General features: G+C 56.1%; 3 protein-coding genes across 6 annotated transcripts in view; all 3 read left to right on the top strand.

Annotated features, from left to right (window-relative positions):
* The first annotated feature begins 64 nt into the window (after window positions 1-64).
* Window positions 65-6,497, top strand: CNPPD1 (cyclin Pas1/PHO80 domain containing 1). The gene is made up of 8 exons (XM_058839296.1): window positions 65-295; window positions 482-584; window positions 2,969-3,050; window positions 3,610-3,730; window positions 3,821-3,949; window positions 4,125-4,186; window positions 4,428-4,545; window positions 5,041-6,497. Exons 1-8 carry the CDS (start codon window positions 227-229, stop codon window positions 5,671-5,673), a joined length of 1,317 nt encoding a protein of 438 aa, XP_058695279.1. The 5' UTR covers window positions 65-226; the 3' UTR covers window positions 5,674-6,497.
* A 140-nt stretch (window positions 6,498-6,637) lies between these two features.
* On the top strand, window positions 6,638-12,012 carry SLC23A3 (solute carrier family 23 member 3). 2 transcript variants are annotated; one of them, XM_058839293.1, is made up of 12 exons: window positions 6,638-7,512; window positions 7,781-7,941; window positions 8,464-8,558; window positions 8,897-8,970; window positions 9,266-9,447; window positions 9,585-9,708; window positions 10,024-10,171; window positions 10,252-10,505; window positions 10,692-10,797; window positions 10,872-11,039; window positions 11,241-11,336; window positions 11,504-12,012. In XM_058839293.1, exons 1-12 carry the CDS (start codon window positions 7,294-7,296, stop codon window positions 11,833-11,835), a joined length of 1,959 nt encoding a protein of 652 aa, XP_058695276.1. In that variant the 5' UTR covers window positions 6,638-7,293; the 3' UTR covers window positions 11,836-12,012. The 2 variants fall into 2 exon arrangements, with proteins under 2 accessions (XP_058695276.1, XP_058695277.1); XM_058839294.1 differs by lacking the exon at window positions 7,781-7,941.
* A 614-nt stretch (window positions 12,013-12,626) lies between these two features.
* NHEJ1 (non-homologous end joining factor 1) overlaps window positions 12,627-25,861 on the top strand; it is a 43,437-nt gene continuing 30,202 nt past the window's right edge. The window contains exons 1-5 of one of the 3 annotated variants that reach the window (XR_009277705.1): window positions 12,627-13,716; window positions 14,298-14,483; window positions 15,346-15,555; window positions 17,960-18,098; window positions 19,544-19,602. Coding sequence is in view for 2 of the 3 variants with exons in the window: in XM_058839298.1 (XP_058695281.1) it covers window positions 13,621-13,716; window positions 14,298-14,483; window positions 15,346-15,555; window positions 17,960-18,098; window positions 19,544-19,602 (690 nt within the window). In the remaining variant the exon portion in view is untranslated. The remainder of the gene's footprint in view (window positions 13,717-14,297; window positions 14,484-15,345; window positions 15,556-17,959; window positions 18,099-19,543; window positions 19,603-25,861) is intronic. The other 2 variants (XM_058839298.1, XM_058839299.1) reach the window with 2 other exon arrangements.

Below are 25,861 nucleotides of genomic sequence, written 5' to 3'. Positions count from 1 at the left end.
GCGCGTGCGCCCGGCGGCGGGAGGGGCGGAGAGTGGCCGCGCCCCCGCGCCGGAACAGGAAGGGCGGAAGGGCGGGCGGTGGCGGTCAGCCTGGCAGTGGCTTTGAGGGCTCCGCTCCCGACACCGTGCCGGGCCTCGGCCTCGGAGCGGACCGGCACAGTGCCCTCAGAGCCGGCCCCATATCGCCGAAGGGGATCGGTCAGCCCCCGCCCTGTGAGCGGGCAAGATGGAGCTGGACGAGCTGCTGCTGGACGAGGAGGGTGCCTTCTCCCTCAGTGGGTTCCAGGAGTTCACGGTGAGTATCCGCGGCCCAACCTGCTCTTAGCAGCCCCTCTGGGTGATCCCCCCGCTATCCCCCGCTTCCGGGGAGCCCCGTGTGGCCGCACGCCCTGGCCCGGTGTAGGCCTGAGCTGGGTTGGGGTGGAAAGCACCGTATGAGGAATGCTCTGGGCCTTCCTCACGTTTCTCTGTCTGCCTTCAGTTCCTGCCCAGGCACCAGCAGCTGAGCGAGAGAGTCCGGAAGCGACTCTATTATGGCTGGGACAAAGACTGCAGCCTGGATAATCTCTCCAGCCCCGTGGCAGGTGAGTTGCTGATTGTCCCTAGACGGGAATGCTGAGTCAAGGGGGTTGGAAGTAGCCCAAGGGGCCGAGACCAGTAAGTCACCTGCTTTTTCCTCAGCGCCAAATCCCACCCCTGACCAGCCTTTCCCACTTAGTGCAACACAGCAGGGCAGGATGCCAGAGGCTCATGGTTTCTGTTCTATGTTTTGTTGCTCCATCTGGCCTGTTGCTGCATTTTTGACATCTCACTGGTGTATAAAGTCCTTTAGATTGCTTGTGAATTCCTTGGCAGAACAGGTTGTGAACTTGTTCCTGATGAAAGCTGTCTTAGATAGTTGCTTCTGCTCTGCAAAACACTCAGGGCTTTGTTCAACTTCCAGTTGTGAGCACCATGGTGAAAAGTTCTTGCTGTATTTGTCTGGATTGCGTTTTTCTTCCTGTCCATTCAGCAGTGTTTTGGGGAGCAGAAGGACATGGCTGGGTTAAGACTGAGGAGCTGGTGCAGGTGATGGTGGAGAGCAGTGGAAAAGGGCAAGCAGTCCTTTGATAGAGGGCCTTCACTTTGTGGTTGTCTTAGCATTTCCATTAGCTGCTAGCTAGGGAAGCGGTATGAAGTTGCCAGGAGGCTGTGTGCGATGTGCCTCGAGGAGAAGGACGCTGAGTGTGTGGCGCCGGGGCAGACCCAGGCAGAGCAGCCCGCTGCCTGAGCACTGCTGGGAGTCATGAGTTCCAACACAAGCTCAAGGCAGACATTGCACCAGGATGTGAGGTGGTTCCATGCATGAAAGTTCAAAGGGTACAGTCATGCAGGAAAGCTGTTGGGGGCTGTTAACTCTAAGGATTGCCTTGTGCTCAGGAAATGCCATGACTCCGGCAGCTGGGGGTAGGAGTGATGCATGGAGAATGTGTCCATGGGCTGGTCTGCTTTCCTTCACTAGCTTTCCTTCACCAGCCACTTTCAAAAAATGGGGTCCAGGACTATGATATCTGTCTTGGTACAGCTGTGTCATTGCTACATGGCAAGTTTATGGCACTGTTCTCAAAACAAGATAGAGGCTTGTTGGGAGAGTGGAGTAGCAGGATAAGGTCTTTGGTATTGGGAGTTGGTTGCAGAAGGCAGTAGGGGGCTGGCTGAGGAGAGAAGTTGAAATGTGAATTTGTTCCTTTGGAAACAGAAGAACAGTAACCACAGTTAGTGTGCTGTGAGATGGGGAAACTGATCAGCTGCTCTCCATTCCCTCTAGGGCAGGACACTGTTGTGAGTTGGATTTGTGGGTTGAAGAATTTGGTTTCATATCAAGACATAGCCTGTAGGGATCACTTGGGATGTTGGTACTGCCTCTGTGCTGGCACAATTGTGGCCAGGAAAGGCAGGGAGAGCAGCAGCAGTGGGAGAAGCTGGGAGCAGCCCAGGTTGCTGGAAATCTGTCTGCCTGGCTGTACATCATGGTAGTGGTGTGGCCTGGATGGTGTAGGGAAGTTCCTCAGAGCAGTGTTTTTCTGGGCTTGGTGGCTGCTCTTTAGGCAAATCACTCGTGTTAGTGCAGCCATTCTCTTAGTTGCTGGAGAGATGTAGAAAGGATGATGCTTGCCCTGGTAGCTGGAAATGCAAGGCTGCTGGGATCAACTCTGCTCTCAACTCTGTCAGCCAAGGGCTCAGAAACAAAATGGAGTTGAAATTTCCTGTCTAAAACACTTCTAGCCTAGCATCAGACTGTAGTGCTGCCTGGGATGCTTCCATGTGGTCCTATAGTGTAGGTAAGTGAGCTGGGAGCTGCTGGAGCTAGTGTGTCAGTGTCTGGCCTTTTCAGTGCTTGAATGCTGAGGCATGTCCTTGAGTGCAGGGAAAGTGGGGGGCTGAGCTGCAGTTACACTGTGTCCCTGCTTCGATAGCTGTTAGTGCTTTCAGGCTCCTGCTCACATGCGTACCTTGTACTTTATCTCGGCTGTGCTGGGGCTGTGGTGTAGGGGAAGCTGGATCAGTGCTGATGAGACCTGGAGGGGGAAGATGCTGCTGGTTGGAGGGGAGCAAAGCACCATGAAGATGTGGTGTGATGTAAGGTCCAAGAAGCAAGAAGGCCTCCAGAAGGGCTGTCTGAGGTCTTGCAGGGTGTGAGGGCAGGGTGTTTCTCTACAGCTGGCTGCTAGTGGTTCCCCATGACACAGACCTGCTGATCTGGCACTGCCGCAGGGCCTTGGTCACTCACATCCTCTTCCTGCTGTGATCTGCCTGCCCTGCATGCTTGTTCCTCGCTTGTCCCTGACCTCTGATAAGGCCTCACAGTTTAAATTGAACTTGAAGGGCTGAGCAAACACCAAGACCTGATGGGCTTGTATGGAGAAGGGGAAGGGTGGGCATGGACTGGGCCACAGGGGACTAACTCTTTTGGTACTTTCTCTCCTAGATATTGCTGTGGAGTTGCTGCAGAAAGTGGCTCCCAGTCCTATCCGCAGACTCCAGAAGAAATATGTGTCTCACGTATCTCGGTAAGAAGCAAAACCTGTCCCTTCATGTCCAGCATCAAAACTTGGAGCTCTGGTCTTACCTGTGACTCACTTCTGTCCCCTGGGCCAGCCCCTGGCTTTGTGCCTAGGCCTGATTAGTGTCAAAGAGAAGCTGGAGGCACAGACAGCAGGCACAGTGACTTCCTTATGCAGTTGAGTTTATCCTGCTTTCTGGGGTGCATATGCGCTCTTATTGGTGGGAGTCTGTACTGGCTGGATCTGCAGCTCCCTGGGTAACCAGGTTTGAACCTGGAGTCTCTTCTTGGCAGCTGAGCCCTCACAGCATGCCTTGCTGCAGGCAGGGTTGCTCTGTTTGGAGCTGATTGTGCCTAGGAACAGAAACAAGGGTTTTCTGCTCTCCACCCTGCATCCCCTGTGTCTTCTGTAGCTGCAGCTCAGGACAGCTGGCACAGAGCTGGCAAGGCTGTGACCTATCCAGTGATTTGGTAAACCTTCCTACTGTCTGCATGGAGAGGGAGCAGCCAATTTGTGCCCTGGTGCCTAGGATGTTTGTAGCATTGGTTCTTGTCCTATCCTACAGGGAAGCTTGCATCTCACCCTGCTCCATGATGTTGGCGCTGGTTTACATTGAGAGACTCCGGCACCGGAACCCTGAATACCTCCAGCAGATCTCATCTTCAGACCTCTTCCTGATCTCCATGGTGAGTGGTGGGCAGGGGGGTAACTGGGCTGGAGGGATGGCTTTAGGAGTGCAGTGGAGACTGAGATCCTGTCCTTTGTGCTGCCTTTAGATGGTTGCAAGTAAGTACCTCTATGATGAGGGTGAGGAAGAGGAGGTATTCAACGACGAGTGGGGAGCAGCAGGGAAGGTGGATGTCCAGACCATGAACACACTGGAGATGAACTTCCTGAGTGCCATTGTAAGTGAAACTCACTGCTGCCAACTGTTTCACAGAGCAGGAGAAAAGAGACATTGAGGGGAGTCTGGATTTCTGTTTTTCCCCCACATGCTCCCTTGATGGGATAGAGAAAGATGTGTCTGGGTGCTGAGTGACCCGCCCTGACTGTACTGACCTTTAACTGCTGTCCCGGCAGGACTGGAGTCTCTACACAGATCCTCGGGAGCTGTTTGAAGTGCTGAGCTGGCTGGAAGGACGGTAGGTGTCTAGGGTGGGGGTGATCTTTTTATCTGTGTTGCAGCTTGGCTCTGCCCCTGCTTGGAGATAGCCCTGCTGCAGTCAAATAAGAGGTTGGAACACCTGTGAGCCTTAGCTAGGCTCTGCAGCTCCCTTTTACAGAGCTTAAGCAGGGTCTTCTCCCAGCCCACTTGGGCTGAAGATGCTTTGATGGGGAAGGTCCATATCATGTGCGCTATTCTTTTTTTTAAATTTCTTGCAGTGTGGCTGAAAAACAGGGCATGTGGCGTGGCTGGTTCACCTACACAGATCTTTGTGTCCTCATGGAGCAGTCCATGTGGCAGCATGTGCTGAGCCAGTTCTACCATCAAATGGTGAAGGTAAGAGCATAGGAGAGCAGTTAATTGCAAGAACATGGGGCCCAGCAGGCTGTGGATTTGGAGCAGGATCCTCTCTTCCATTGAGAGCAGCATCTTGGTTTATTCCCTGTTCAAAAGGGAAGCTGTCAGAAGATGCTGATTTGCAGCTGCACTGCCTGAGGGCTGCAGCCTGGTGCTGGATAGTGTGCCCTGTGCTGCACTGCAGCTGCACAAGTCATGGTGCAAGGACATGGTGGTGGCATGGAGGCAACTGGGTACTGGAACTGTTGGATTTTAGCTGGGACATTTTGGCTTGTGATATTTAGGCCCAGCTTTGAGTAGGCTGTGAGCTGCCCACCGTTAGCAGTGTGGCTGCCTGCTCTCGGCACTGAGCCCTGGAGCTGGTGATGCTTTTTCCTGTCACGGCTGCTGGGTTGATTGTGGCCATGCTGCATCGTGGCTGGCAGGGGGTGCTGCTGCTGGGGGTGTCTGGGCTAACATTTGGCTTCTCCTTAGCTGGCCTGCCTCCTGGGTGTGGTGTACCTGACGGGCTTCGCAGCCATCTTCGCCTCCATCACTGTAGTGCACCGGTCTGTGTGCATGAGGAGTGTCAGCGCCGCAGGTCCCCAGCCTGCGCTGTTCCCCGAGGAGGGGAGGTGCCAGCTGGATGCCCAGCCAGCCCCAGCCCCTGGCCAAGCCCAGCCCGAGCTGCCCAATGTGTCCTCAGCCAGCTGCACCTGTTGCCTGGGAGAGAATGAGACGACCAAGGAGCCACGTCGTGGAGGTGTCACAGCAACTGCACTCTACCTGTGGGGTAGTGTGATGACGGCTCTGTCCTACCCAAAGGCACCTGATCTAGCCCAACACAGGAGCCTCCCACAAGGTCCTTTCCGGAAAGTGCCCACTGCCTGTGAGAGATCCAACCGTACCACCCCCACTGCAGCCCCCAGCCAGCCTGGCCCCTTCGGACTCGCCGTGCTCCCGGCTCCTCTGGTGCTCCACTGCCATGCTTGCTCGGCCACTGCGGGCCCCACATGGGATGCAGCCCCCAACCGTGAGGACTGGCTGGACCCTCTGGGGCTGAAGCAGTGCTTCTTGCATACTGCTATGGATCTCAGTAGAATCAAGAGCTTCATTTTTCCCAGTTAGGAGTATAGGACAGCAGCCCCTTTCCCCTTCCCTTCTAGTGTGGCACAACTCACTTCCTTGCACTTCTGGGACCCCTGATCCCTGGAACTGCATGGGGCTGAAGGCCTCTGCATTACTTTCAAACCAGCACTTGTGTCCCCTCACCTAGGACAGGGATGTTCTTCACTTAGGGGCTGCTGAGACAGGTTGAAATAGAGCTGGCTTGCTGGGGTGGGAACTTAATAGTTGGAGCATAAATATGGATTGCCTTTGGGCTGAGGTGCTTGTACAAAGGGGGTATTGTACCTCTTCCTGTAGTGAGTGGTGTTGGACAGAGGTGGCATATGGCATGTTGGAGGCTGGGACTGTGTGTGCAGGGTGGAGGGGCTAAGGCAGTGACCCCAGTGAGAAGGCGGGGTGCCTGGGGTAGGGGAAAGGAGGTTGAAGGAGGTGAGAGTGAGCTGGCTGGTCATAGCAATATTTACATTTGGGGGATGTTAGGCCACTTCTTGGAACTTGTAAGAGTGACACCAAGCAGGTACCCCAATGTGGCTATGCCCCGCTGGGCTTGGTGGGGATGAGGTGTGGCTAGAGCTGAACTTCCTTATCCTGCTCGTGTTGGGTGTTTTGAATCTGGGGTGCTCTGTGACCCCATCCCAAACCCCAGCTGTCTGTATCAGTGAGAAAACAGTGCTTGACTGCTCCTCAGAGCGGGAAGAAGGCACCTTGTCTTGCTGACCAGGCCAGCTCATCATGCCCCTTCTTTTTACGTGGATTTTACACTTGTTTTTCACTCTTTTGTAGATGCAAATCTCTTCCAATAAAAGTAGTTCTTCTTGTGTGCCTGCCTTGTCCTGCTGAGCTGCTCCATACTGGCAGCATGCCTGCCCCAAAGCAGAGCCATGTCCATGCAGCTGCACTTGCCCGTGGAGCTGCTGTGCAAGACAGATCCTAGGTGCTGCCAGTGAGCCCAGGAGACCTGCAAGGCCTGTCCTGCAGTCTCTCTTGTGATAGGAGGGATATGCCTGGTGCAGACAGGGACAACAGCAGAGAGGAGGATCCCCATCCTTGGGAATGTGGGGAATGCATGTTCTCCACTGCTCTTTGCTCTCCAAAGTCTTACCTGTTAATGAGTGAGCCTTGAGCAGCAAGGGCTTGACCAGGTCACTGACACAGCCACCTCTGCCCTGTGCCAAAAACATGAGCATCCTGTGCCTGTGTGCCCTTGGGATCCTTTCCAGCTAAGCAGGCAGCTCTTGTCCCTGGCATCCTTGTCCAGTGTCAGGATTTAGTACTCTCCTAGGAGAATGGGGGGTATAATAAACCCCCACTGGAGACCAGGCTGGACCATCATCAGCAGATGATGTGCTGGGAAGAAACAAGCATGAGCAGGGCATACTGAAGCTGAAGGATGCTGCTTGTGGGAATAGTGTAAGCACATGGAGGAAGAGGTGTCAAGGCTATGGCCTACCTAGTCCTTGCCCACAGAGGCAGTGATGGGACCTGGGCTGTGGGATAGTTTGCACAATAATAGTCTGAGGACCTGCTTGTTGCTGCCTGTCACCTGGCCCTTGTGGTGACAAACCAGGGTGACACTTGCATTCCTGGCCATAAGGGCAGGTTACTCACCAACTCAAGTTAATGACTAACCCTGGGGCAGCTCCTGCAGAAGGTGGAAGTTCAGCATGTGAGGATATGCAAGGAGCTCTTGGGGAGCCTACCCACCGTGAGCAGTGTGGAGAAGGCAGCAGCATGAATGGGGGCCATGGCAGAGCACCTGGAGCTGGGAGCCCCATGCTCACATCCTACTCCTCCCAGAAGATATGCTCCTGGCTACTGAGCTGCTGCTTAGCCCTTCAGGTAAGGAGGGACCACAGTGAGCAGCCAGAGAGCTGGGATGATGAGGAGAGGGCTGGGATCCTCTCAGATTGCAGGGCAGGGGCTGCATCCTGCCAGGCAAAGGGTGTGCAGGGCTCTGGTCAGAGTGTGCTGGGAGGGGAGTGGGCAGTAGGGAGTGCTGCCCAGGTGGGGCCAGTGGGCATCCACCCTCTCAGGGGGTCTGAGCATGGGGAGCTGCAGCTCTGGCTGCTGCAGGGACTTGTGACCGTTCCATCTCTTCTCTGCACAGCATCTGGCTGTGCAGACCTCCTTGCTCTGCATCTTCCACCTCCTCCTGCTGCCCACTCTGCCCCAGGAGCCACCTCGTGCCCAGAATACCAGCAAGCTGCTGGCACGAAGCCTCTTTGCCTGCGGCATCTCCACAGTGCTGCAGACCACCCTGGGGAGCCGGTGAGCAAGGGGGATGAAGGGGGAGCAGCTGTCACCAGGAAGATAATGATGCCATGGAAGGGCATGTCTGTCTCCTCCTAGGATGTGGGAAGATGAGCTTTGCTGGAAGTGGGAAGGGGCACAAGGAAATCCTTTTGGTGCTGCATCTCTGCACAGTTGTCACAGATGTCCCCTCCCTCTCACACACACTTCTAGAAAAACTCCTATGCTTTCCCTCTAGCTCTTCACTGCCTTGCTCCAACATCAGGCACAGCACTTTCAGACCATCTGCTGCTGCCTGTGCTGTCCACACAGGCTGGGTATGGGATTCAGCAAGGCCTCTGACCTCTGCATCCATTCCATGTGCTGTCACTTGGGATGTACTAGGACACATGTAGAATATGGGGTGACCTCCTGCCACTTTGGGGTTCTTATCTGCTTCCCTTCCCACCCCTGTTCCTCTGGCAGCCTGGGCTTTGGGAGCAGCCCTGTTCCCTTCCCTGTCCTTCCTTCCTAATGAGCCATTGTTGTATCCTTCCTCAGGATGCCCCTGGTTCAAATCCCATCCTTTGAGTACTTGGTCCCTGCCATGGTGCTGAGCTCCCACCTGTCCCCCAGTGCCAGCACAGACAGGAATGGTAAGCACAGCCCTGAAGCCTGTGTCCCTTGGGGCCTGGGCCAAGCTGGTGCCAGAGGAATGGCAATGATGAGGTGCCTGCTAGGTGAAATAGGGATATGAGGAGTAGCAAGGGGTCTTGCCTGCTGGCCTTTCTGGTGATGGTGCACAGCACCCTACTCACTCCTGAGTGCACTTGCAATGTATCTGGTTACTTCCCCAGGGCCAGGGCTTATGGGGATGGGGATGCTGGCACACTACCCCTTGTATAGCCAGCAGCCTCCTTACTGCATCCTCTTGGACACAGCTCCAGGACCTCAGGATCCATGTGTGTCACACCCTTCCAAAATTTCCTTCCAGGCACAGCCATGGCCAGTACATGCCTTGTACCTCATTGCAGAGACACAAGGAGCTGGGCTGAATCATTGCAAGAGGTGGGTGCTCTTGTGGTGGAAAGGGGGTCCCTATCCTGCTCCATCAGGTTTCCACCTGTCACCTATATCCCTATACCCCGAGTCTCTTTTCATGGGATTTGCCATAAAGAGAGGTGCAAAGGCAATGGGGATCATGATGCATGTCCATGTATATGTTTCTCTGTGCTTGGGGTGAGTGGAGCACGTGAGACAAGCACTTGTTCCCAGCTGCTGGGGCAGTGGAATGTGGCCAAGGGAAGGTGTTGGACTGTACTCCATGTATCCTGCCCCACAGGCCCATCTTTTCTTCTTTCAGGTCTCTGGAGCAGTGCTGATCTCTGGGCTGATTCAGTTGGTGCTGGGAGTATCTGGCGTGTGTGGGTGGGCAGCGCAGCACTGCGGGCCCATGGTCCTGGCCCCCAGCCTCTCCATCATTGGGCTCTCCTCATACAAGGAAGCTGCTTTCTTCTGCTCCACTAACTGGGGTGTAGCACTGCTGTATGTGAGCGCAGGGACTGTACTGGTGGGTGGCTCCTGGGGCTTTCTTTCATCAGTGGGACAGCAGTGCACGGTGCACATTTGGGGTCCCATCACTGACTGTGATGCTGTGTGGTAACCTGTGCTCACTCTCCTAGGCTCATGTTCCTTGCCGTCACCTTCTCCCAACACCTGCGTTCCTGCCGCCTGCCCTTCTGTGCCTGGTCCCATGATTGGGAGGGCTCCACAGAGTATTCAGTTCCTACCCTGCGCACATTCTCGGTACTGTGGTTTGTCTGCTCTCTTCACTGTCACCAGGGTTCTCTCTCCAAGCCTGGCTCTTTGCTGTGGGGTTGGGTGAGACCTGGACCACAGGCAGGGATGAAAAGCTCTGGTACAGCTCCCGGAACATGGATGCTTCTGGGGAAGCACTGGTGTCCCACGGTGCTGGAGCAGAGCAGCTTGGGATGCTTCCTGCAGGTGTAAGGGGAAATGTGGCATGACTCCTTGGGAGATGTGACAAGACAACAATGGGGTGCTGGCCAGAGCAGGCAGGGGAGGAGGGTCCCCTGCTGAGGGTCTTCTTTTGCCTTGCAGGTACTGCTCCCATTTGCTAGTGTCTGCATTGTCTGTGCCATTCTCAGCTACTTCCACATTCCCTGGGAATCACTGGATGTGACCATGGCACAGCTGTCCTGGGCCAACAGCACCTTCAATGCCCCTTGGATCCGCATCCCCTATGCAGGTGGGGGGCAGCAGGGCTGAGTGCAGCCATCCACTTTTGGACAGGATTTCTATCACCTGTCCCTTTTCCCTCCTCTGCAGGAGAGTGGAGGTGGCCGCTGCTCACCCCCCGGGCGCTGGCAGTGGGCATCGCCATGGCCATCAGCTGCAGCATGAACTCTGTGGGCTGCTATGTGCTGTGTGGGAGGCTGCTGCGAGCCCCTTGGCTACCCCGTCACGCCTGTAACCGGGGGCTTTGCATGGAAGGGTTGGGCAGCCTCCTGGCAGGACTGCTGGGCAGCCCTGGGGGCACGGCCTCTAGCATTGCAAACACCTGTGCCACTGGCCTCACACAGGTATGCCAAAGTGGGGGGAAACGGTTGGCAGGGGATGGGGAGGCAGTCAAGCAGGTGTGTGGGACTTGCAATTGCCAAGATGTCACGGACCCACCGCTGGGAAAGGCAGGTGTGTGTAGCAAAATTGGGCAGGAGAGGAGGGGGTGATGCTACGTATCCTCATTTTCCCACTCTTCTTTCTGCCAGGCTGGCTCTCGCCTCTCAGTGCAAATAAGTGCCCTGGTGTGCATGGTGCTGGGCATGTCCCCGAGGCTGGCAGGGCTCCTCACCCAAATCCCACTGGCAGTTCACGGTGGGTACCCTGCCCTGCCCCTTGTTGCCACACCTGCAGCCTGCCTGGCACTGCCTGATTCCTGCCCCTCGCAGGAGGGGTGCTTTGTGTAACCTACGCCGTGGCTGTGGGCACGGGGATCTCCTACTTCCAGTACACAGACATTGACTCAGGGAGGAACATCTTCATTGTTGGCTTTGCCATGTTCATGGCACTGTTGGTACCGCGGTGGTTCAGCACGGCTCTGGCTCCCCTGGCCACAGGTATGAGGGATGTTCCCAAGGCAAGGCAAAGCCTTGAGTCCCATGGCATGGTGACCACACATCTCCAGTGTTCTGGGAGGCTGGGTTGGCTCATGGTAGCAGGCAGTTACCTCTTCAAGTCCCTGATTCTGCCATGGTTGCTCATGCCCGTTTCTCCTGGCTGGGCTGGGACCTCCTGGCTGATTCTGGCTGTCCCTGCAGGCTGGGTACCACTGGACCTCCTCTTCCTCTCCCTGCTTATGGTCCCTGTCTTCTTAACTGGCTTCTTGTCATTTTTTCTGGAGAACACGGTCTCAGGTAAGGGGCTGCTCTAGGTGCTCTGCATAGGTCCTGCTCTGAGGACTGGATCTGTCCATGGGGCAAGCCACCAGCTCTGCCTCCAGGCAGTCCTGCCAAGGGGGCTGGGGTTGGTGTGGGCTAGGAGGAAGGAGCACCCATTTCACTGCTTACCTCCCTGCTTGCAGGAACACTGGAGGAACGAGGGCTGCTTTCTGAGCAGCCGTGGAAAGGCAGAGCTGGTGACTGTCACCTCCATGGAGAGAAAGGGGAAGCCAGCCAAGCATATATGCTCCCCACTAGGCTGAGGAGGCTGCTGCCATCTTCCTGCAAAGCCTTTCCATGCTGCTTTCTCTGCCCAAGGAGTGAGGAAGAGGAGGAGGGCAGCTGTGCCACTGAGGAGGCGACTGCTGACCCAGGGGAAGGGACACACCTGCTCCCCAAACCCAGCTCTGGGGAGCTGCAGCCAGCAATAAGGCCAAGCCAGACAGACATGCCTGCATGGCACACTGTGGCCTGACCCTGTCATCTTGGGGGTGCCTCATGCAAAAACAGGGCTGTGCCCGCAAGGCAGCTTGTGAGCCACTTCGTTCCTCATTTCTGAAGCCCTCGAGGACTGGAGGAACCTGAGCTTCCACCCTCCTAACACAAACCTAACTTCCCTGCTTGAGAGCAAGATATAAAAATCTTCAACCAACTTTGCCTTTTCCAGGGGGTTTTCTTTCCAGATGGGATTTACCTAGGGGATCCCCTGTTGCCCTGAGGATTGTGACAGGAGAGGAGAGCCACCTGGTGCCATTGCAGCTGAAGATGTGGATATCTCTAAAATCCACCATCACCCTGTGGAGATGACTAGGGGAGGGTTCAGTGCTTTGACCAGCCCCAAAGGACTGTCATTCTGGTTATGCTCACCTGCTGGCAGTGTGCTCAGGAAGAATGGGCTCTCCACCTCCTCCCTGCTGTGTCCCAGTTGTGCCTATGGCTCCTCACTGCCCATGGCACCAGGTGTATACCAGTGCTCTGGCACTCCAGGATGCTCCAGGCTGAGGGTGAAACTCAGCTCAGTTTCCCAAGCAATGAACACCCTTTCACCTACAGACGGATAGCCCCAGTAGTGCTCACCATATAAACACCCCCTAGGCAGTGCTCTTGTGACTGCACTAGCCAATAGTGGATTTCCCTGGAGAAGAACATCTCCCTCCACCTGGTCCCAAGGTGAAACACCCAAAGGGGGATGCAGGGTGGGAGGGGTGAGGTGGCACTCTGTGTGCAGGTCCCTAGGTCAAAGCTCTCTTTCCCCATCCCTCTGTGACCCCCACAGCTGTGCACAACAGCATAATGCACAGCTCATCCTCATCCAACCAGCACCCCCACCTGACCCTCAATTTCAGCTGTGCCCAAAGTCCAACTGGGTCCTGTACCACAAACCTAATCATGCAACCTAGTCTGTCCTGCACTGCAAAGTCCTTGCCTGCTCCCCTGCTCCCTGACACTGTCAGAACGCAAACCCTGTGGGATGACCACACTCCCCTGGCACTGCTGTGGGAGGAGACTGCAGCCTGCATGCTGGGGAGAGCGGTTTAGCAGAGGGGTGTGTGGAAAGAGTGTAAATGGGAGACTCAGGGGCAGACTCAGTTTGTGGACCCAGCCTGGATGGCCTCAATGCATGGTGTGCTGGTGGAGGATCACAGCCAGAGAATGGGTGATGAGGTCTGGAAATCAGTGCCTGCGGTAAGGGTGGGCCTCAGCGTGGAGGGAACTAGGGGTGTGTGGTGTGCCAAGCTGACAGAGTACTGCTCTGTGCCGCCTTGCGAGGCAAGTGAGGACAGAGGCAGCTGCAGGCCCAGCTATGCAGGGCTCCCTGCGCTGCAGCAGCTGAGTTCCCGCACACCTTGGGAGAGCAGCGGTGCGGGTGCATGCCCTGGCCGTGTCTGCCCGGCACCCTGGGGCAGAGCAATAAACCTGGGGACAGGGAAGAGGAGGAGCTCCCCGCTGCCGCTGCCTCTCCTGCTGCAGCGGGCCCTGAACCCAGCAGGGCACTTGTGCCAGGACATTTCGTAGCAGGCGCAAGCGCAGAATAAACTTCTAAGGCATTTCGGTCCCCATCAGCATCTTGGCCGTGACACCCCTTACGGCAACCGCGGACGTTCTAGAGGGACACGCCAGCTCGGTTCGCTGTCCTTGTGAGCAGACAAGGGAACACCGGTGCTTTCCCGACGGCTCTGGGAGGGATGGCGGCTCCCGGAGCGCAGGGAGCCGCCCGTCCCGGCGTGCCCCGGCCCCGCACGCCGCGGAAGAGAGCAGCATGCCGGGAGCCGTAGTCTGCCCTCGCCTCCGGCCCGGCGCCGCTCGCAAGTCCGTGCCTCTGCATCCTCCGGCAGCCTACTCCTCCTGCCCTCGGGTAATGCTGCGGCTCCGCAGAGCTCCAGGCCTGCGGGAGCCCCGCGGTCGCTGTGTCCCCGAGTGTTTTGGGGGGCGCGGAGCCCGTCCTAGGGAGGAGAGGGAAGCAGCAGAGGGTTGCCGGCACTCTGCCGGTGTCTCTGCAGGCGGGGACGGGCTCGCGTGGAGCGCAGGGATGGGCTGCCCCAGCAGGAGGAGGCTGCAGCGCCCTGCTACCTGCCCGGTGCCGGCGGGGCAGCCTAAATGTTCATCTGGGAGTAGAGATCTTGACGTGTTAACGCCAGCAAGCACCGGGTAACCCGGGGAGGCATGAGTTCCACTGCCCTGTGCCTGCTGGTGCATCTGGGGTGCTTATTGTGAGCTGCGGCAGGACCTGCCCTGCAGAAAGCTCCCAAAGCACACGCCCCAGCTCTGCTGCTCGCATGTGTGAGCACAGCTGGCTGAGTATCCTCACTTCCGTGCCATCAGGTGGGACTGCACCATAAACGGGCCAGCCGGGACTGAGGGTCCCTGTGAGGCCACCCCGGGGACCAGGCCTTCCTGGGTGGGGGTTGAGGCAGAGACCTGATTGTTCTCTTGCAGATGGAGGGCTCTGGGGAGCTGGAAAGTAGCCTCCTGACTCAGCCCTGGGCTTCTGTTCGCTTTGGCGAGTCCACTTTTCTTGCCAAAGTGTGCTTCATGGATGCTGGCTATATTCTGCTGATCTCTGACCTCAGCAGTGTCTGGTACGAGAGTGCAGATGCCGAAGCTGTGGGACAAAGGTCCAAGGTGAGTATTTGAAAAGGTCAGGGGCCTCTTTTTCTCCTCCCAGCAGCTGACATACCAGCATAAATTGCTTGGTGACACAATGGCTGTTTGGTCTGACGGGGCTCAGGTGCAAATACCCAACCTGGGAAGTCCCTGTGTGGATGTGCCCAAGCACTGTCACCTCACTTGGCCAAACACCGTTCTGCTGGGAGAGTGGGCCACACTATTTAGCATGCCTGGGGCAGCCAGGTGGGTCTGCATACAGAGGCTGGCACAGTCTCTTCATTTGTGGGCTGGATGGGCAGCTGGTTTCCCCAGGGTCAGTGTACTAAAGAGAAGCTTGAAACAAGGCTGCCTTCTACTCATGACAGAGAGATTCTGTTCACATTCATAGCTAGTACAGTCTCTCATGGGGCATCCTGTCAGCTTGGCCCCCAAAATGCATGGAGCTGTGCCTCATTTCCTCAGCCCATGTGCCCAGGGCTTCATGTGCCATTGGAGTGGCATGTCTCTGTGTCACATAATGCTGTATGGCTGGTGGCAGGAGGGATGGGCAGATGGCTGCAGCCATCCCACAGCTCTGGCAGGTTGTCCTGCTGTTGGCTCTCAGCCAGGCCATGGTGCTTGTGGTGGCATGCAGAACAGATGTGCTAGTGCTGACCTTTGCACCCTGCCCATCCTGGACTGGTAGGATAGGGGACTCTTCCCAGCATGGCTGGCTTCAGAGAATCAGTGAGGAATGTCATGTCAGAAAGCTGGAAGCCAAGGCCCAGGGATGGCTTTTTGCTGTGAAACATGCAGTAGTTTGTCTCCTTTGGTGCTGGGATTTCTGCTGTTTTTCCCCCAGTGCTGTGCCATGCCTCCTAACCTTGCCTTTTCCCAGGAGCTGAACAAGCGGCTGACGGTCCATGTGTCCTCCTTCCTGAACCACTTGTGCAACCTGATGCGCCCCTTGCTGGCAGGGCGGCCGAGTGCCACCACCTCCTTCTCCTGCCACCACTCTCCCAGTGGCCTCAGGCTGCACGTCAAAAGCGAGCTGTCAGGACTGCCCTTCTACTGGGACTTCCACTGCTGCCCTGCTCCCTTGGAGATGGTGAGCAAAGCTGCAGAGAGTTCAGGGAGGGGAGTGGCCAAAATTCACGATTATCTCCTTATGCTTAAATGCTTTTGAGTAGTCTCCAGCCATGCTGGTCACTGTAGGTTGCCTGACTCTGCCTTCTGCCTCTCCCAAAGTTTACTGTCCCCATTTCTTCCCATTGAGGCTTTGGTTTGTGCTATGCAGTGACACAGGCCCAGCACATGGTGCTGCTGGGTCATGAGTGAAATGTCCTTGTGAGAGCCCATCTGGAGTTCTGCATCCAAATATGGGGTGCTTGGCACAAGAAAATCATTGACATGTTAGAGGGGGTCCAGAGGAGAGCCACAAAGATGATAAGAGGGCTGGAGCTCATCTCCTACAAAGGCAAATTGTGAGAGATGGGATTGTTTGGCATGGAGAACAGGGGACTCCAGAGATACCACATTGCAGCCTTCCAGTACTTGAAGAGGGATTATTAAAAAGAGAGAGAACAGCTTTTTACATGGGCAGATAGTGATAGGACAAGGGGAAATGGTTTTTAACTAAAAGAGGAGACATTTAGATTAGCTGCTAGAAAAAAATCTTCATTTTGAGGGTGATGAGGCACTGGAACAGGTTGCCCAGAGAAGCTGTGGATGTTCCTTTCCTGAAAGTGTTCAAGACTAGGTCGGATGGGGCTTTATGCAACCTGATCTAGTGAGTTGTATTGCAAGTCCCTTCCAGACCAAACCTTTCTATAATTCAATGTCCAGTGTGGGGTGGTGCCCTGCCAGCGCCCTGTGGAGCAGAGTGGTGCTGTTCTCTTTAGGAACAAGCCATGAAGCAGGGCACGGGGCGGCAGGTACCCCCAAGTGACCCGCAGCTGGTCTGTCACGACGGGCGGAATTACAGCCGAGTCACCCGGCTTTTACGAGTTTTCCCTTTCACGGGGCTGTCCTGCATGTTGCGTTTCCAGAGGCAGCCCCTGTGCCGGACCCCTGCCGGAGGGGCAGCGCTGCGGCCGGGCTCCCCGCGGGCCCTGCGGCCCTGCGCGCACAAGAGGGCGCCCGGCGCCCGCGAACCGCCCGGCGGAGCCCCGGCCCCGGGCCGGCCCCGCGGCTCCGCTGCGGCCGCAGGCAGCCCCGGCAGCCGCTCCCGCCGCGTTTCCTCTGCCCCCACCGCCGAGCTTGGGCATCGCGGGGGGAGAGCCGGGCTCCCCAGTTGCTGCGGGGGCTGTTCTCAGCGTCAAGGTTGAACTGGGGAGCAAGTAATCGGGGTCCTGGCTTGGCTTACGCCAGGAACTTGGTGTCCCTCGTCGGGCAAGATGCACAGAGCCTGAGCTGAGGAGGTGCAAACTCCCCGTTCCCGGCTGCTCCTCTGCTTTATCTTGGACACACACTGGATGTCTGCAAGACACCACGGAGGTGGGAAGCAGCTGGGGTCCTGAGTGTGGCTGGTTTGGATTCAGTAATGGGGCTGAATTCTGCCCCAGCCAGGGGCTTGAGGAAGGCATAGAGCCCACCTGGCTTGGCCCATTCCATCTCTGCTGCAGGTGGTTCACTCCAAGTGCTCCAGTGGGTGATGGCCACCACCTCTGGGCTCATATCTGGGGCTGGGCAGAGCCCACTCTGGACTTGCCATAGGAGTGAGAATGCTTCAGGAACAATGCTGGATTTGCTGTCCTCTCACCCATAGGCTCAGCCTGGCCACAGAAATAAGGGACACAATAGGTTGGCGGATCTCAGATACCCTTCCAGAGACTGAAGGAGGTGATAGGAGAGAGGCTGCTTCATGTGCCTGCTGGGCCAGGGTGACCCAGCTGGGCTCTGAGACAGAGGGCATGCCCAGGGCTCTGTGAGGGGCTTGTGTGGGTGTAAGCTTAGAGGGTATGCTGGTGGGCTGCAATGCACAAGCCCTGCATGTTGGGATCTCTTTTGCTTTTGATCTTGTGTCCCTGGGAGTGTCTCTCCTGGTCATCAAGCTGCAGTTTGACACCTTGTGTCTTTCTGTTTTTTCACCCAGCCATGCCTGTTTCCTGCATAGCAACATGCCATGAGGTGTGCAGAGCCATGGGGACGGTCTGGGGGGCACATGGGGGCTCTCTGTTTCTTGTTGCAGCCCAGGTGGTGGGTGGGGCATTGCCCATCCCTGCACTCTGTTTCCATCGGGCTCTCCCATGTAAGCTCTCCCCTGCTACAACCCCCAGCTGTGAAAGGATGGGGCTGGGATGGAGGGATGTGTCCCAGAGCATCTGGGTCACATCTTTTGACCATTTCCCACTGGATCTGGGTGAGATGTGAGGTATTTTGTGGAGCCCAGTGTGACCTGGGCTGCAGCTCTTGCTAAGACCTTTCCAGCTGCCCTGCTATGTCCACTCTGTGGACAGCTGTGTGCCTCCCAAGACCTGGACCTTTCCTAGAGCATCCCTCCTCCATTGCAGGTGTTCCGTCACCTCGTGCGGCCCCTGATTCAGATGAACCTGGCGCTGCAGTGCCAGGTGCAAGAGCTGATTTCCCTGCTGCTCCAGAAGGATGCTGAGATTGAAGATTACAGGGAGAGCGGGGCCACTCTCAGCAGAGGTGAGGAGGGATGCCTGGGGCAGGGAGCGAGTTTCCTCCTTAGCACTGGGCTGGCATGCTTTGCTCCCACTGGCTATTACCCAGCCAGGCTTGTGTTTCATGTTTAGCTGAGCCAGCAGCACAACAGTAGCCAGAAGGCTGGGAGCAGCCTCTGGGGAGAGCTGGGGGAGGAACAGCCCTTGACCGATAGCTGTAGAAGTTGGGGAGTAGCCAAGGGGCTCTCCACTACTCTGAGAGCACCTGGCTGGTCCCCAGGAGCCAGCAGGGATGCCAGCAAGGGCTGGCCCTGCAGTGGTGTCAGGCTCCCTTCCCAAGTGCAGTAGCTCACTGAATGCTTGGAGAACAACCAGGGGCTTCTGGCTCTCCCAGACGTGGGAAGTGCAGCTGTGCTCATGGGCCCCCCTCCAGCACCCAGCCTACTTTGCCATCAGGGCAGACAGTAGCCCCCTTGGGTAGGACATGGGTCAGGACCTGCTGGGGGAGCCACCCTGGGGAGTGGTTTGTTCCCCACCTATGGAGGTTGGCTGGGGTCATCCCTTGCTACTGCCATGCTTTGTCCTGCTGCTGAAGATGATAGCTGCACTTCTGCAGGAACCTTGCATCCTGAGCATGCAGGGACTAGTGGGGGTCAACCCAGGCTTGTTTATCCCATGCAGGAAGATATTGTGGCCCAGACCCTATCCCATGCCCCACCACTGGAGCCTAGATCTGCCCTGTAGGTGGACTAGAGCTGCACTGGCCAGCTGTACTTCCCTCTCTCCTGCTGCAGGCAATCTCTGCAGGGCTTGGAGCAGCCTGGACATCCTGTGTTGGGTCTAGGGACTGATGCTGGTGAGCAGCTGGCCTCTCTTGTCCCTTACTTGGTGAAGGGCAGAAAGCTGGGAGGAGGCATTGCACCCTAGTGGCTGAGCAAATCCAGCCAGCTGCTTCTCCAAACCTCATCTTAGCAACAATGTGGAAAAACTAGTGTTTTGGACAAGGTGCAGAGCAGATTATAACAGGTGTTTGTCCCTGTCCTGTAAGAGGAGGACACAGGCTGGCTCACCACTTCAGATGAGCAGCTGGACAAGCAGTGCCCTGTCCCACAGACTCAGCTTGTTCCAGCTGTAAGATCTGGGAATGGTGTTGAGCATGTCCTGCCACCATTCCCTACTCCTCAATGAGATGTGCTGGGACAAGTGTGGATGGACTATTGGCTCTCCCTGGCTGCTCTGTGCATCAGCAGGCTCAACCATGTTTTTTCAACTTCCTTATGGTACTTGCACTTTCTGCTAACCAGGTGATGTGTCCCTAATCCAAGAGGCTGCTTCTGTTTCCTGCTGATTCTGGGAAGAGTGTGCTGGAGCTTTTCCCCTGCAGCATCCTCACCCCATGGTCAGGGAAAGGGGAAGCTGGGGTGGGAAGTCAGCCAAACCTTCCCAGGCTGATCCCTTTCTACCTTGCAGACCGCCTGCGGACAAAACCCTTTCAGGAGGAGATGTTTCAGCAGAACTTCATGGCTGAGGTAAGGAGTGGTACAAGTCCTCTCTCATTTGCCAAAGGGGTGGTTGGGAGATACAATCAGCAGCTGCAATGTGAGGTGTGCCTGGCTGAATGGGAGCACTGGTGGGGATAGCTAGACTTGCCTAAAGAGGGGTCATGTGTTCTTGGGTAGGACATGTGTCCTCTGTGTCCTTGCACCTCATCTCTAGAGATGAGGCTAGCAGAGCTGGGAACATGCCTGACGTGGCCGGATGGGAACTACCTGCTTGCTGGGAGCTGCCAGAGGTGCGAGACAGACTGGCTGCTCCACAGGAGTGTGCCATCACTGGGGCATATTCACCTGCCTCCCACACTTGCTCTGGACCTAAACATTGCTGCTGATGGCAGGCAGGGATCAGGTGAATGAGGAGAAGCTATCTTCTTTTAGTTCACCTGTTGCTTTTAGAGGTGGCTTTGCAATGACACATTGTGGGGACGAGATTTTCAGCATGTTATCCGTGCTCTGCATATCACTGTACTCTTGGCACACTAAGCTCTAAAATCAGACGTGTGCTTTGGAGAAACTGGGACTGGAAGGAGAGAGTCTTTGATCCTTTTGCATTACTGGAAATCATCACAGAAGCACTAAAATGGTGCAAACTAATGTGTCAAAATCAGAATGCTTGATGCCCATTGATGCAGAAGGACTCAAAACGCTTCTGAGTGTTCCTGTGCTTGCTGTGAAGGCACAGGAGTGGGTCACAGTGGTACCTACTGGGGACCAGGGTGTCAGCCAGAGTGCCAGCGGTATCACACGGGCTTTGGGAGGATGTTGCTTTATGAGATGAGCTGATGTTCTTATGCAGTCAACAATAGATGATCTGCAAGAGTTTCTAAAAATTAGAGATGATCCCTCTTTTGTATGCGAGGCATTGCATCCAGTGCAGGCAACTTTCGTTTCTCCTGGATTATGAAGGATAGACATGAATTTGCTGCTGGACTGCAACTTGAAGGTTGCCTAGGGACCAGTGATCATGACCAGATTATATTCATCCTGGGCACAGAAAGGACATTCCTAAGCAGTAATTTATATCCTTCATGCCTTGAAAGAGCTAATTTCCCATAGCAGGGGGAAAATTATGAGTGAAATCAGCTCAGAGGAAACATTTAGATAGAAAAATGTGAATGAAAATGGTGAGCTCTTTCAGAAGAATTTCAGAAGCCACAAAAAGCCACAATTCCACAATCAAGAAAGAGGGCAGCGCTGGCCCAGAGCCCGTTCTGGTTCAGCGGCAAAGTGAAGGCAGCAATTAGAAATAAAAGAGCAGTTTATAACAAATGGGAGAGCGGGAGTAGATAGCAATCAATATAAATTAGAAATTATGAAGTGTAGAAAATGGGTAACAGAAGCTAAAGACATCAGGGAAAAATCATGGCGATGAACAGAAGGAAAGGCTTTTATTTAGTGTAGTAGGAGAAAAACCCAAGCTCCCAGCAACAGGATAAGCTTATCAGTAGACAGAGGTGGTAAAATGATTTATACTGGACCAGACATGGCAGAAGCAGTCAGTAAATGTTTCAGTGCTGTCACTGGAAGGGTGCAGACAGATGTGCAGGATAGGAGGATGGTGAAGTGTCTCTGTAGAAGAGTCATCTGAACAACATCTGCTAAAGATGAACATCAGGCTTGAAATTCAGAGTCCTCCAAAAGGTGGTAGGGAGTGGGACATGGGGGAAGGTGCAGAGTGGGCAGGAGGGGAGTGAGACAGCCCTGCACAGAGCCTGGCAAAAGCAGCTGGTGTGGAGCACATCTGGCAGAGGCTGAAAAGATGGGATGTGGTTGGTGCTCTGTGTCCCAAGAACAGTCCAGGATAGGGAATGGAAGGCTCTGGGACATGCTGCCTCTCTGTATCCTTTGGTAGCCAGGTCTGAGCACTGACTGGAGGGGAGAGGCTGGTGGAAGGATGCAGTTGTACATTTGGTCTGCTGGGAGGGTGTGTGTCCTCTCTGCATTCATCCCATTCTTTATAAACCCGCTGATGATGCCATCCTGCAGCAATGAGCTGTGAGATGCGAACAGCTGCTACCTTTGCTTTGAATGTGGTACCCCGTTGTTCCTCCTGATGCCTCCTACATCTTGTATTAGTCAGAAACACCAAACATGGCTTTTCAGCTCTTCACCACCAAAACTGGCCTTTCACTCCTGTCTCTCATCTTGTGTCAGAAAGGTGGTCTGGATGACCTCATTGTCTCTGTGCAGTTATTTCAGAGCCTCCAGGCAATTTAATACTCTGTTTGTCAGCTCCTGAAAGGAGCAGCACAAGGAGCTGGGGTCCCTCAGGACATGCTGTGGAGAGATGGGAATGCTGCGAGCAACTCTCATGTCTAGGTTTTCAAAAAGATGCTGGACAATCAGCACAGAGTCCCAGGAATGAATTGAGGGCTGGGGAGAGAGCCCGTCATTGAGGGACTTGGAAGGGAAGAGCTCTGTCTAGCTTATCAGGGAGAAAATTGAGAGGTGCCTTGATTACAGTGTGTGTGGGTCTTTACAAGGAGAAAATGCTGGTTAGTGAAGGGCTGTCTTTAATCTTGCAGAGAGCAGTGGAGCACAGGTCAGGCACTGGGAGATAGAGCCAGGGAATTTCAAGTTAGAATGGAGGTGCTTGGGTTTGCTCCTGCCAGTGATTTGGGCATGTTCCCAAGGGCAGTGGTTAATCCTCCATCTCTTAATGTCTCTGAAAGTGGGCTAGGAGCATGCCTGGAAGAAAACCAAGCTGCTGGGTTTGGTCTTGGGATGTGCATGGTTGAACATCAGTGGACAGGAGGTCAAGAAGAGAGACCTATTGGTCCTTCCAGTATCTCCACCTGTGAAATGGGGCTACAGATTCTGGATGTTTGGTTGTGGTAAGCACCTCTTGGCTGGAAGGGATTGTGATGATGTGGTACAGGGCTGGATGTGGTCAAGTGCTCCACAGCTTTGCTCACTTCCCAGATATTTGCTGTATCCCGCATGGAGAGGAAAGGACCTGTCAGTCCCCCAGGGCAGAGCTGCAGAGCCTCTTAGGTTAGACATGCCCTTTATCTGGGCTTGTGTGCACTTGGCTGTCCAGGGGATTTTAACTAACCATGGGGAGTTTTCCAGCAAAGCCCTGGTAATATTTATACGTTTAGGAAATGATGCTTTCACACACAAAGTTTTTGGCAAGGGTTCACTGCTGAGCAGCTGCCTGGGCTTGAGCAGAGCTGGAAGGAGAGCAGTGGCTGTGCACAAGCCGAGGCAAGGCTGGTGGCTTTTATTGGCAAGCCCAGGGGTTCACGCCATGAGGGGAAGGAGCAGGTGGCTGGAGAGGGCTCGGTGCTTCGAGGCTTTCCCAGCACCATTCCCAGCAGTCTAGGACCCAGCAGGTTTGGGGATATTTTGTCCCCGGGTGTCCCTCTGGGTTACAGAAATGATGCCACAGGGCAGGGTGGGGTGCCCACCCATGGGTTTTGAGACCCTGCCCTAGCTTGGCTATGGTCAGCGCTTCATGACACAGCTTATGCCAGAGTCTGCGGTCCGACTTAGAGGGAGAAGGGTGAGCAGGTTCCTGCCATGCCTCCTGCTCTGAGGAGGGCAGGGACAGGTACATCGAGGACACGCTCACGGATACCATCAGTGCAAATATAGCCCCCGCTCCCCAGGATGCTCTGCCCTGTGTATTTTTATCTGCTGTGGCTGGCCCGCGGGGGCGGCTGCTCGCACCTCCGCAAGCGGAGCGCGGGACCTCGGCAAACAGGACGCGGCGGGTTCACGGCTCGACCCCGGGGCCCGGCGAGGAGGAGGAGGATGTACCATCAAAACAAGCAACGCTGGAGAGGAAGATAAACAAACAGGCAGCTTCCAGTGCGGCCCCAGCCGAGGGCAAGTGGGAGCCCCGGGGCCAGGGCTGCCGGTGGTGCCGGCAGCGGTGCTGGCTGACGTCAGGGCGCCCGGGGGTCAGCATCCCTCTTATTGTTTCCCACCGGGGCTGGGACCAGGGCCAGGCACCCGGCCCCCTCCCGTGTGGGGACACAGGCCAGCGGGGCAGGTGGAGGATGGCCAGGACACGCTCTGGAGCCACAGGCTGCTGCCACCACGGGGTCCAGCTGGGTACCTGGTTGCTCACTGCCTGCCTCCAGTGCCCTGCCTCTCCTTTTTAACAGGAACTAAAAATAAGCCCGGGGTAGCGGAGTGGCCACGGTCTGGCCAAGGATGAAGGCGGTGGTGGCCTGCGTATTTTGCAGGGTGGGGACGGCATCCCTCAAACCCACGCCAGTTTAGTGCAGTGGAGAGGAAGCAGCCCTTTGGCTCCTTCAAACGAGGGATATTTTTAATTAGTGCAAGGTAGCTGCGGCTTTGCAGCTGTGACTGGGCCAGAACGGGGCTGGTGGCGTGCGTGGGACGTGGACTGCTCGCACGCAGGGTGCACGGCTCAGGGAGAACATGCTGTGGGTGCTCAGCTCGGCTGGGGCCCCTTGGTGTGGGGCTGGGGAAGGAGCTGGTGGCCACAGTGCTGTTGCTAACAGGACTGAGCGGTGCAAAATCTGCACAGCCCTGAGCAGGTTGGCTCAGGGCAGAGGTGGCAGCATGGGGCTGGCTTGTGGGGCAGCTTGGATGAGCAGAGCAAGCAGTCCTTACTTCATTCCTGAGCAAGCTTTGGTAACGTCATCCCATCACTGCCCTGGGGTCTGATTCCCACACTGGAAATGCAGTGGGCCATGGCTGTGCTGAGCAGAGTGGGACACAGTGCCCTGCACACGTGTGTGCTCCAGGAGCTGCACACTGCTGCAAGCAGGAATGGGGCAAGGGCTGCTTGTACTCAGTGTGAGCACGGGTACCGGAGCAGGAGCGTGAGAACAAGGCTAGGAATGTGCATGCTGGCACTGATGGGAACAAAGGGCAGAGTGCCACATCTGCTGGCTGAGGAGGACAGGGGACAGGGGCCAGCACATAGTGCCCACAGTGGTGCACTTGGGGAGATGTGTTGGTGGTCACCACAGTGTGGGTGCTGACCACCGCCTGGGCACCCGCCCCCTGCGGTGTTTGCCATAGAGGCGCATGGTGGTCGGCGCTGCGGTGTTATTTATTTGCTGAGGCCCCATCAGGTGAGGGGCACCCAGCCAGGATGCACTTTTGGGGCTGCCACTGTCAGCCACAGGCCGCTTGCACAAGCAGTGAGTCAGTGGAGCTACATGCTGCCGAAACCAGACTTGGCACAGGCACCCCAGAGCAGCAGTCTGCCCAAAAGTGCCCAGACCACGGGCAAGCAGTGAGTCCCTGGCTGCTGGACCAGGGCTAGGCTGGCTGTGACTGCTCCAGCCCTTGCCTCTGCCAGGGATGTGGATGCTGTCCCAGGAGCGCTGAGGCCATGCTCCTTCTGGGGATGTGGGGGTTTCACAGCCCAACCCCCTGTGACTGTGGCTGTGCCACTGTAGGGAGTGGGTGCACCTGGACCAGGTACAGGCAGCTGTCTGCTTGATCCCAGCCCACTTCAGCCCAGCATCACCTGGTGGTTTGTTTGGGGATGGAGGGATGGACAAGCACCATGACAGCCACCCTCCCTGGGGTGCTGCACAGCCCTTGTCTGGCATATGTGGTCTGGCATGTGCAGGGAGCCCTCCTTTGCAGTCGGGGTGTTCTTCATCCTCTCCGTGCCATACCAGGCTGTGCCATACCATGCAAAGCTGTGCCACGCTCTGCTGTGATGTGCCAGGTTGTGCCATGCCATGCCATGTGCTGCAGGCAAGAAGAGGGGTGTCACAGACCTTCTGGCAGAAGGGGCCAGACCCTGCTCCTGCGGGAGAGGCCCCAGCCTGTGCATGGGCACTGGCTGGAGGAACAGCTCAGCTCGGGAAATGATTGATCTCGTGTCAGCAGGCGGTGGTTTGAGCCAGTGCCAGGCCTCAGCTCAAATGGGAGCATTGAAGGGGGAGAACCCCTTCCCCCTCCTGAAAGCAAAGCAGCAATCCCCCTGCCACCACCCCTGGCTCTGCTCCCACATCTTGGCCATTATCGGCCCTGTGGCTGCAGGCAGTGCCCAGCCCTGGGGAGCACGTGAGGGGCAGCAGGGAGCACAGAGCTGTCTGAGGTCCCAGCCCCACCAGGCTGGGCTCTGTGGCTTTGTTTGGGTTAGAGGAAGGCAAAGGGGACATACAGGGATGGTTGACAGGGGAGAAGGTGTGGAGCATGGTCTGCCCACCTCACCACTGTGCCTCGCAGTCACCTGTCCCAGCTCAGGATGTGGCAGCAGCTCCTGGAAGCAAAGGACCTTTAGGGGAGGAAA

Source organism: Poecile atricapillus, chromosome 5 (genome assembly GCF_030490865.1).
Source record: "Poecile atricapillus isolate bPoeAtr1 chromosome 5, bPoeAtr1.hap1, whole genome shotgun sequence".
NCBI classification, from domain to species: Eukaryota; Metazoa; Chordata; class Aves; order Passeriformes; family Paridae; genus Poecile; species Poecile atricapillus.
This window is presented reverse-complemented; position numbering and strand designations above follow the sequence as displayed.

Coding starts and splice junctions, on each gene's coding strand:
- SLC23A3 (XM_058839293.1), top strand. CDS start 7,294: ATGACTAACCCTGGGGCAGCTCCTGCAGAAGGTGGAAGTTCAGCATGT. Junction 7,942..8,463: donor CAGACCACCCTGGGGAGCCG/GTGAGCAAGGGG, acceptor ATCCTTCCTCAG/GATGCCCCTGGTTCAAATCC. Junction 11,040..11,240: donor TCTGGCTCCCCTGGCCACAG/GTATGAGGGATG, acceptor CTGTCCCTGCAG/GCTGGGTACCACTGGACCTC.
- CNPPD1 (XM_058839296.1), top strand. CDS start 227: ATGGAGCTGGACGAGCTGCTGCTGGACGAGGAGGGTGCCTTCTCCCTC. Junction 296..481: donor GTGGGTTCCAGGAGTTCACG/GTGAGTATCCGC, acceptor GTCTGCCTTCAG/TTCCTGCCCAGGCACCAGCA. Junction 3,950..4,124: donor TGAACTTCCTGAGTGCCATT/GTAAGTGAAACT, acceptor CTGTCCCGGCAG/GACTGGAGTCTCTACACAGA.